This window comes from Pseudoliparis swirei, chromosome 7 (genome assembly GCF_029220125.1).
Source record: "Pseudoliparis swirei isolate HS2019 ecotype Mariana Trench chromosome 7, NWPU_hadal_v1, whole genome shotgun sequence".
In the NCBI taxonomy this organism is placed as follows: Eukaryota; Metazoa; Chordata; class Actinopteri; order Perciformes; family Liparidae; genus Pseudoliparis; species Pseudoliparis swirei.
The window spans coordinates 30324724-30335903 of NC_079394.1; the positions used below are offsets into that span (position 1 = coordinate 30324724).

General features: G+C 46.4%; 2 protein-coding genes across 5 annotated transcripts in view; both read right to left on the reverse strand.

The window, feature by feature from the left end:
* Positions 1-8298, reverse strand: part of abca2 (ATP-binding cassette, sub-family A (ABC1), member 2) — a 42317-nt gene extending 34019 nt beyond the window's left edge. For all 4 annotated transcript variants that reach the window (XR_008832239.1, XM_056418486.1, XM_056418488.1 and 1 more), the window contains exons 1-4: positions 7970-8298; positions 1215-1308; positions 577-688; positions 347-510 (exon numbers count right to left, since the gene is read on the reverse strand). Coding sequence is in view for 3 of the 4 variants with exons in the window: in XM_056418486.1 (XP_056274461.1) it covers positions 347-510; positions 577-688; positions 1215-1308; positions 7970-8035 (436 nt within the window). In the remaining variant the exon portion in view is untranslated. The remainder of the gene's footprint in view (positions 1-346; positions 511-576; positions 689-1214; positions 1309-7969) is intronic.
* A 1584-nt stretch (positions 8299-9882) lies between these two features.
* Positions 9883-11156, reverse strand: LOC130196480 (ubiquinol-cytochrome-c reductase complex assembly factor 3). Its single transcript, XM_056418666.1, has 2 exons — positions 10960-11156; positions 9883-10130 (listed from the first exon to the last, which is right to left on the reverse strand). The coding sequence occupies exons 1-2, from the start codon at positions 11062-11064 to the stop codon at positions 9999-10001; spliced, it is 237 nt and encodes a 78-aa protein (XP_056274641.1). The 5' UTR covers positions 11065-11156; the 3' UTR covers positions 9883-9998.
* Positions 11157-11180: the final 24 nt, after the last annotated feature.

Below are 11180 nucleotides of genomic sequence, written 5' to 3' on the forward strand. Positions count from 1 at the left end.
CTGATGGGAGGAGCTACCATGTAGGGTACCACCTGATGGGAGGAGCTACCATCTAAGGTACCACCTGATGGGAGGCGCTACCATGTAAGGTACCACCTGATGGGAGGAGCTACCATGTAGGGTACCACCTGATGGGAGGAGCTACCATGTAATGTACCACCTGATGGGAGGAGCTACCATGGAAGGTACCACCTGATGGGAGGAGCTACCATGTAGGGTACCACCTGATGGGAGGAGCTACCATGTGAGGTACCACCTGATGGGAGGAGCTACCATGTAAGGTACCACCTGATGGGAGGAGCTACCATGGAAGGTACCACCTGTCCATCATAGCCACATGTCGGACCTTGACTGGAGTTGAGGTTGTAGGCCACAGGTTTCCGGGCTGAACTCAGGCTCTCCAGGTGCTGCTGCAGGGTCTCCAGCTCCTGACCCATCCCCGGCCGCTCGGACGCGAAGAGGCGGTTCTGTTCCACCACTTCACTGATCCGCTCCAGCAGCTGGGTCACACTACCAGAGAGAGGCGTCGACGGGTCAGCACTCGAGAGTCATGAGTTATAAGTATGGTCTACTCACGTGGAGTTCTTGTACTGCAGGAAGCCGAACTCGTCCCTCTGTCCGTCCGGGCACAGAGACTGCATGATGGGAATGATGCCAGCTGAGGTGAGAGGGGCGGCACTGTAGAAGGCTGGAGAGGAAGAGGAGGAGGAGGAGGAGGAGAGGAGGGAGGAAGAGGAAGAAGAGGGAGAGATAATGTGTGAGAGTGGAATGAAGAGAGGCTCATGTAATACACGGGCCTTTCTTCCATCCCATGATATTATAAATAAATATATATATAAAAATATATAAATATATATATCAGTATATTAAAAAATATATATGAATATATAAGTGATGGCTGGACCAGCTCTCACTAAGAGCCCAACGTTTCCATGGTAACTGAGCTGCTGAGGCTCTACACCTCTTAATGTCCGCCAGCTCACTCTGTCATCATATTATCCATGTTATTATATTCACATTATATTATTATTCAGTGCAAAAAAATATAGAATTCAGTTTACCTTGTTATGTCAGTTTTGTCAACACAATCACACACTTACACACAATCACACACGTATGAGCACTATATGGTGGATTGAGTCTGCATTTGAGAGTCTCTCTCTCTCTCTCTCTCTCTCTCTCTCTCTCTCGCTCTCTCTCTCTGTTCTGCTCACCTTCCTTCACAGTGATCGCTGGCTTCTTCTGCCTCAGACCCAGGAGGATGAAGAAGAGGACCAGTGGGATGAAGATCTCAAAGGCCAGCACCCACTGGAAGAAGAGAAGAACACAATAGATTACTCCCAATGAAACCAGTCCGGTTCCAGTGCAGTGGTCCTGGCTGACTCCATCTGCTCATAGACAGATGAACTATAGACGTCATGTGACCAGATGAACAATAGACGTCATGTGACCAGATGAACAATAGATGTCATGTGACCAGATGAACAATAGATGTCATGTGACCAGGTGAACAATAGATGTCATGTGACCAGATGAACAATAGATGTCATGTGACCAGATGAACAATAGATGTCATGTGACCAGATGAACAATAGACGTCATGTGACCAGATGAACAATAGATGTCATGTGACCAGATGAACAATAGATGTCATGTGACCAGGTGAACAATAGATGTCATGTGACCAGGTGAACAATAGATGTCATGTGACCAGATGAACAATAGATGTCATGTGACCAGATGAACAATAGATGTCATGTGACCAGATGAACAATAGATGTCATGTGACCAGGTGAACAATATATGTCATGTGACCAGATGAACAATATATGTCATGTGACCAGATGAATAATAGATGTCATGTGACTAGATGAACAATAGATGTCATGTGACCAGATGAACAATAGATGTCATGTGACCAGGTGAACAATATATGTCATGTGACCAGATGAACAATAGATGTCATGTGACCAGATGAACAATAGATGTCATGTGACCAGATGAACAATAGATGTCATGTGACCAGATGAACAATAGATGTCATGTGACCAGGTGAACAATATATGTCATGTGACCAGATGAACAATATATGTCATGTGACTAGATGAACAATAGATGTCATGTGACCAGGTGAACAATATATGTCATGTGACTAGATGAACAATAGAGGTCATGTGACCAGATGAACAATATATGTCATGTGACTAGATGAACAATAGATGTCATGTGACCAGATGAACAATATATGTCATGTGACTAGATGAACAATAGAGGTCATGTGACCAGATGAACAATATATGTCATGTGACTAGATGAACAATAGATGTCATGTGACCAGGTGAACAATATATGTCATGTGACCAGATGAACAATATATGTCATGTGACTAGATGAACAATAGATGTCATGTGACCAGGTGAACAATATATGTCATGTGACCAGATGAACAATAGATGTCATGTGACCAGATGAACAATATATGTCATGTGACCAGATGAACAATAGATGTCATGTGACCAGATGAACAATAGATGTCATGTGACCAGATGAACAATATATGTCATGTGACCAGATGAACAATATATGTCATGTGACTAGATGAACAATAGATGTCATGTGACCAGATGAACAATAGACATCATGTGACCAGATGAACAATAGATGTCATGTGACCAGATGAACAATAGATGTCATGTGACCAGATGAACAATAGATGTCATGTGACCAGATGAACAATAGATGTCATGTGACCAGATGAACAATAGATGTCATGTGACCAGATGAACAATAGATGTCATGTGACCAGATGAACAATAGATGTCATGTGACCAGATGAACAATAGATGTCATGTGACCAGATGAACAATAGATGTCATGTGACCAGATGAACAATAGATGTCATGTGACTAGATGAACAATAGATGTCATGTGACCAGATGAACAATAGATGTCATGTGACCAGGTGAACAATATATGTCATGTGACCAGATGAACAATAGATGTCATGTGACTAGATGAACAATATATGTCATGTGACCAGATGAACAATAGATGTCATGTGACCAGATGAACAATAGATGTCATGTGACCAGATGAACAATAGATGTCATGTGACTAGATGAACAATAGATGTCATGTGACCAGATGAACAATAGATGTCATGTGACCAGATGAACAATAGATGTCATGTGACCAGATGAACAATAGATGTCATGTGACCAGATGAACAATAGATGTCATGTGACCAGATGAACAATAGATGTCATGTGACTCGATGAACAATAGATGTCATGTGACCAGATGAACAATAGATGTCATGTGACCAGATGAACAATATATGTCATGTGACCAGATGAACAATAGATGTCATGTGACCAGATGAACAATAGATGTCATGTGACCAGATGAACAATAGATGTCATGTGACCAGATGAACAATAGATGTCATGTGACCAGGTGAACAATAGATGTCATGTGACCAGATGAACAATATATGTCATGTGACCAGATGAACAATAGATGTCATGTGACCAGATGAACAATAGATGTCATGTGACCAGATGAACAATAGATGTCATGTGACCAGATGAACAATAGATGTCATGTGACTAGATGAACAATAGATGTCATGTGACCAGATGTTGTTTTCTTCACCATAGTTGTTCCATCAACAATAAACAACCACACGAGGTATGTTGTGTGTTCCTCCTCCACTCAAACATCATGCCGCTGTTCTCTGGAGGTCTTCATAAACATCGTGAGGTGGATCGAAGAGACACAAAATATGAAGTATGACTTTTGAGAGAACCAGGTGGAACCAGGTAGAACCTTACATCTCCTAACATAGACTCAGTCTATATTTAGATGAAGCGGACCAAAATATACAATGTAAAAACTGATGGAAAATGGCAGATATTTGATTGGAGGTTGATGGAGGTTGATGGAGGCTGATGGAGGATGATGGAGGCTGATGGAGGCTGATGGAGGATGATGGAGGCTGATGGAGGATGATGGAGGCTGATGGAGGATGATGGAGGCTGATGGAGGATGATGGAGGATGATGGAGGATGATGGAGGATGATGGAGGATGATGGAGGATGATGGAGGATGATGGAGGATGATGGAGGATGATGGAGGATGATGGATGGAGGATGATGATGATGGATGTTGGATGATGGAGGATGATGGAGGATGATGGAGGATGATGGAGGATGATGGAGGATGATGGAGGCTGATGGAGGATGATGGAGGATGATGGAGGATGATGGAGGATGATGGAGGCTGATGGAGGATGATGGAGGATGATGGAGGATGATGGAGGATGATGGAGGATGATGGAGGCTGATGGAGGATGATGGAGGATGATGGAGGGATGGAGGATGATGGAGGATGATGGATGGAGGATGATGGATGGATGGAGGATGATGGATGATGATGGAGGATGATGGGGGATGATGGAGGATGATGGAGGCTGATGGAGGATGATGGAGGATGGAGGCTGATGGAGGATGATGGAGGCTGATGGAGGATGATGGAGGATGATGGAGGCTGATGGAGGCTGATGGAGGATGATGGAGGCTGATGGAGGCTGGCTGCTCCGGCCATCCATCCTGAGGACAGTTCTGGTTCTGGAGGCCCAGCGTGACGCAGCAGCTGTTTCTATTATTAAGCCGAGGCTCCTCAGCGCTTCTCTTCTGCCTGCTCACAGTTTGCCGTCTAGAGGTATAGCTGCACCCCCCCCCCATCAGGACACCAGCAACAGCATCGGGCGGAGATGAAGCGCTGCCTAAGGACACAGGCGTCACTAGAACACGGCCTTAGGAGACACTGAGCTCCTCTCTCCTCTCCTCTCTCCTTATGGACGTTTAGGATACACTGAGCTCCTCTCTCCTCCTCTCTCCTTATGGACGTTTAGGATACACTGAGCTCCTCTCTCTCCTTATGGACGTTTAGGATACACTGAGCTCCTCTCTCCTCTCTCTCCTTATGGATGTTTAGGATACACTGAGCACCTCTCTCCTCTCCTTATAGACGTTTAGGATACACTGAGCTCCTCTCTCCTCTCTCCTTATGGACGTTTAGGATACACTGAGCTCCTCTCCTCTCTCTTCTCTCCTTATGGACGTTTAGGATACACGGAGCTCCTCTCTCCTCTCCTTATGGACGTTTAGGATACACTGAGCTCCTCTCTCCTCTCTCCTTATGGACGTTTAGGATACACTGAGCTCCTCTCTCCTCTCTCCTTATAGACGTTTAGGATACACTGAGCTCCTCTCTCCTCTCCTCTCTCCTTATGGACGTTTAGGATACACTGAGCTCCTCTCTCCTCTCTCCTTATGGACGTTTAATTCAATTCAATTCAGTTTATTTGTATAGCCCAATTTCACAAATTACAAATTTGTCTCGGAGTGCTTTACAATCTGTACACATAGACATCCCTGCCCCAAAACCTCACATCGGACCAGGAAAAACTCCCAAATAACCCTTCAGGGGGAAAAAAGGGAAGAAACCTGGAGGAGAGCAACAGAGGAGGATCCCTCTCCAGGATGGACAGACGCAATAGATGTAATGTGTACAGAAGGACAGATTTAGAGTTAAAATACATTCAATGAATATGACAGAGTGTATGAATAGTTCATAGTAGGCATATTCCACGATGGAGACCTCCACGATCCATCAGGCAGATGGCGGTGGGGAGGAGGAGTGGGCGGAGTCTCAACAGTGGGCGGAGTCTCAACAGGACAGTGGCGTAGTCAGGAGCAGGAATTCCACGACCCAGACGATCCATCAGCAGATAGGATCTATGCCGTCTCATAGGGTCCGATGACCCCATGAGACGTGAAGTCAAAAGGACTCCGGGGAGAAAGCAGAGTTAGTAACGTGTGATTGAGAGATGAAAATGCATCCTTAAGGAGAGAAAAAAGAGGAGATAGGTGCTCAGTGCATCCTAAACGTCCCCCGGCAGCTATAAGCCTATAGCAGCATATCAAGGGGCTGGACCAGGTGAACCTGATTCAGCCCTAACTATAAGCTCTGTCAAAGAGGAAGGTCTTAAGTCTACTCTTAAACGAGGTGACTGTGTCTGCCTCCCGGACTGAAGGTGAAGCTGGTTCCATAAAAGAGGAGCTTGATAACTAAAGGCTCTGGCTCCCATTCTACTTTTTAAGACTCTAGGAACTACAAGTAGTCCCGCATTTAGTGAGCGCAGCTCTCCTCTCTCCTCTCTCCTTATGGACGTTTAGGATACACTGAGCTCCTCTCTCCTCTCCTCTCTCCTTATGGACGTTTAGGATACACTGAGCTCCTCTCTCCTCTCCTCTCTCCTTATGGACGCTTAGGATACACTGAGCTCCTCTCTCTCCTCTCTCCTTATGGACGTTTAGGATACACTGAGCTCCTCTCTCTCCTCTCTCCTTATGGACGTTTAGGATACACTGAGCTCCTCTCTCCTCTCCTCTCTCCTTATGGATGAATGTTCATCTCTCCATCACACATTACTAACTCTGCTTCCTCTCCAGAGTCCTTGTGACTTCACGTCTCATAGGGTCTAAAGCCTCCTGTCATGACCCTGCTGATGCCCCCCCCCCCCCATTTTGGGGGTCTGGATCGTGGTCTATTGCAAACTATTCATAACTTCCGTCATATTGAATGTTTTTTTGTAACTCAGTAACTCTGTTCATTTTACTGAGAATAACCTAAATCTTACAGTCAGAGCTTAAAAAAAATATATATATATAAATATATATGAAAATAATCTTCCTATTCCCAGACTGCAGGCTACAGGATATTTAAATGCAGTCTCCAGAATCTTGTTCCTCAGCTGATCCTTAAAGAGTCTGAAGGTTATAAAAAAATTACTTCTACATGATCCTATTGCGCAATCCTGTGATGACAACCTTCATCATCATCATCGTTCTCTTGTTTATGATAAACGATGATGACCTCATGTCTGAGTGGGCCTCCCAAATTACACAACTGCACTTCAGCCACAAACAACAACCTGTTAGACCAACACCGGCCGAGAGAGCGGCTCCAGCATCAGCACCATCACCACCACCAGCATCATCAGCACCATCACCATCAGCAGCACCACCATCATCAGCACCATCACCACCACCAGCATCATCATCATCATCATCATCACCATCATCATCAGCACCATCAGCACCACCATCAGCACCATCACCACCACCAGCATCAGCACCACCATCAACATCAGAACCATCACAACCACCAGCATCATCAGCACCATCACCATCAGCACCACCATCATCATCACCATCATCACCACCATCAGCACCATCACCATCAGAACCATCAGCACCACCAGCATCATCAGCACCATCACCATCAGCACCACCATCATCAGCACCATCACCACCAGCATCATCAGCACCATCACCATCAGCACCACCATCATCATCATCATCATCATCATCAGCACCATCAGCACCACCATCAGCACCATCACCACCACCAGCATCAGCACCACCAGCATCAGCACCACCATCAGAACCATCACAACCACCAGCATCATCAGCACCATCACCATCAGCACCACCATCATCATCACCATCATCACCACCATCAGCACCATCACCATCAGCACCACCATCACCATCAGAACCATCAGCACCACCAGCATCATCAGCACCATCACCATCAGCACCACCATCATCAGCACCATCACCACCATCACCATCAGCACCACCATCATCATCATCAGCACCATCAGCACCATCACCACCACCAGCATCAGCACCACCAGCATCAGTACCACCAGCATCAGCACCACCATCACCACCATCATCATTAGCACCATCAGCACCATCACCATCACCACCACCAGCCTCCATGTGTCACGTGCAGGTGGTGCTCTCTGCAGCCCAGCTGATGGTGGTGCCGCTCTCTGGAGCCCATGGCCGCCGGTGCCGCAGCTCACTGTCACGGGTCATCTCGGGTGACTTACCGGGCCCCTCCTCTTCAGAGAGATGTTCTTCCACAGCAGGAGATGGAGCTGGTGCAGGAACCCCATGTTGCGCCACTCGGCTCACCAGACTAGCATGACGTTATCCGGCGGTGGCAGGAGGTCAGTACCCGTCCACCCGGGCTGCGAGGCGCCGCTCCGGTCCAGTCGGGACTCGTATTCGGACTAAGCTGGTGTCCTCCGGGATCCGGAGGCCGCTTCAGCCGCAGCCGGGCGCGGGGAGCCGCTCGGGGCCGCCGGGGGGCCGCCTGCCATCTCTGCGTGTCGGAGCAGCACCGACTCTGCGCTGTGCAGTGGGTTGGATCAGGAAACCCGAGGAGACGCGGCCGGACCGCCCGCTGTGAAGCTAACCAGAGGAATGCGAGCCGCCACTTCCGGTCTGGCCTTTCAGAACAAAAGCCCCTTAATTTTGGTTGCACCATCTTTTACAGTTTATTGTACTTTTGAAACTGTTTGTTTTGGCCCAGCTATTATTGACACATTGTTTTAATTGACTACTAAATATATACATATATATAAATAAACTGGACTTACTTACATACTTAAATACTTACTTACATACTTAAATAGATACTTACTTATTCACTTAAATACATACTTACTTACTTACATACTTACTTAAATAGATACATACTTAATTCTTACATACTTACTTATTTACTAACTTAAATACAAACTTACGTATATACTTACTTACATACTTAAATAGATACTTACATACCTACATTCATACTTACTTAAATATATACTTACATACTTAGTTAAATAAATAATTACTTATTTACTTATACTTTAATACATACCTACATACTTAGATGAACACTTTCTCATTTCATTGCACCATCTTTTACAGTGTTTTGTACTTTGCTCTTTTAACTGTTAACAACAACAACAGGTCTCTGTGAGGTGGAATCCAAAAGGCTGTGTAACGTGATGGGAGGACGTCGTCCTCCACACAGAGCTCACCCTCCATCCCTACATCGTTCCATCCCTCCATCCCTCGAAGAGAAGACTGGACCTCGTGGACGCACCGCTGAGGACCAACAGGTGTCCTTCTACTCAGGTGAGTCAGACATGAAGATGCATCGTCTTCCCAGGTGTTCATGCAGGTGTCGTCTCTCTAAACTGATCAAACATATCCTGCTTCATCTACTTAATAAAATGCAGGCAACTTTTTGCATGAATGTATTGCATTGAATAAACAAAGCTGTTTTTTGTATGAATTACTTATATTTGTGCATGCAACGAATCAATTTTCCAAGTTAAGTCAACCTAATCTGTGAAGTCCAGTCAACTTTATTTTGAAAGTCAATTCAATGTAAATTGAAGTTACAAAATGAGGTTAATTTAACTCAAATTTACAAGCAAATTGAAGTTAAATAAACTTACAAATTGTGTGAAGACCCCCGCTGTGTCTTGGCCTAAGGGTGTGTCATGATGTCATCACACTTTGAGTTTATTGCATCCGTCAGATGCTCAACACCCGGCTGGTGATGGAGAACAGGTAAATAACAACAACTCTCTCATTAACCTGAAGAACTAAATATAAACGTCAAACTCCACCCGGTCCACAGAGGACAGGCGGTGGAGCTAACCCCTTAATAACTTTACTTTAGCATCATTACTGGAATCACAGAGGTTCAATCCCCACCCTGGTCGATGTCTCCTTGAGCAAGGCACTGAACCCTCAAGTGCTCCTCGTAGTCCATGGTGAATGAAGGAATGTACATAGCAGAAAACAAGGTTACAATATATACGATAAAATAGCAGGACATATCAAAAGTAACATAATTAAATCAGAAAATGTAAAGAATATAAAGTATATGAAGTATATTAAGTATATAATTAAGTACACGTAAACAGAACCTGATCCTCAACACAGTGAAAACACGCGGTTGTCTTTGGAAGACTTTTAATAAACAGTTTCTACATCTCATTTTGTCTCCACACAAATCAAACCCCTAACGTCTCGTCCTCATTCGAAGGCGTCGCCATCGTTCGGGGCGCGGAGCTATTTGGCGGCGACTCCGCGGCCCGTCGCCAGGTTGTCGTTGGTGGCGGCGGCGTCCTTCATCGCCTGCATCACCAGCGCCGTCCTCCTCCTCGACTCCTCCGTCGTCACCGGGCTGGATTGGGACAGACTCTGGCGGGCGAGAGGAAGGAGTTACTACGTCGGACCTCGTGAAGTCACCATGACCACCTATACTTCTTGTATTCAGTCTATGACATCTGCATTAAAGAAAAGTTACTGTTAGTTACAATTCAGAAGGAGGTGGGGTCAATGGGGAGGAGGCGGGGCATTGAGAAGGAGGCAAGGCCTTTGAGAAGGAGGCAGGGCCATTGAGAAGGAGGCATGGACATTGGGAAGGAGGCAGGGCCTTTGAGAAGGAGGTGGGGCTATTGAGAAGGAGGCGGGGCCATTGGGAAGGAGGCAGGGCCATTGGGAAGGAGGCAGAGCAATTAAGAAGGAGGCGGGGCCTTTGAAAAGGAGGCGGGCCAATTGGAAAGAGGCGGGGCCAATAGTAGAGGAGGCCAGGTCAGAGACTGGATGCAGGTCTTAATATCACACAAGCAGCTCGATGCATCTTTTATGTAATTAAATAGTCAATTATGACAATTTATGTCCATCTTGTTTAAATTTATTGTGAAAACTTAAAGATAAAACGAGAGTTTACTGAAAACTGGACTTCCAGCTCATTAAGAGTCAAAAACAGAATTGTATATACAAAGAAGAGCTGCTGGGCCTGATGACGTCACTGGTCCTGTCCCAGGAACATGTTCACTGACGTCATCGCTGAGCCCCTGCAGCTGGCCTTTAGACCTCCTCGCGAACAGACCCCAAACTAAACCCTCTCGGCCCCGAACCCCGTGCACCTGCGAAGAGATCCCCGAGTACCAGCTGACCTCAGGTCAGCTTGTTCCTCCTCCGGTGTCACGGTGCGACACCCTCGGTCGGTGTGTGACTCACTCACCTTCACGCGCCGTTCCTCTCCGGGAGACATGATCAGCAACAGCCCGTAGCCGAGGACCATGGCGGCGACCGCCCCGCCGGCGTACAGTGCCCGCGCGGCGCTCATCCCGCAGCGGGCGGAGGGAGCGCAGTGCCCGGCCTGGTGAGTCTCAGCGGCCGCACGAACTAATCACGTTCAGCATCGCGTCTGGTTTGTTTGGTAACGTCGGACACCGCAGCCGC

Coding starts and splice junctions, on each gene's coding strand:
- LOC130196480 (XM_056418666.1), bottom strand. CDS start 11,064: ATGAGCGCCGCGCGGGCACTGTACGCCGGCGGGGCGGTCGCCGCCATG. Junction 10,131..10,959: donor GAGAGGAACGGCGCGTGAAG/GTGAGTGAGTCA, acceptor CTCGCCCGCCAG/AGTCTGTCCCAATCCAGCCC.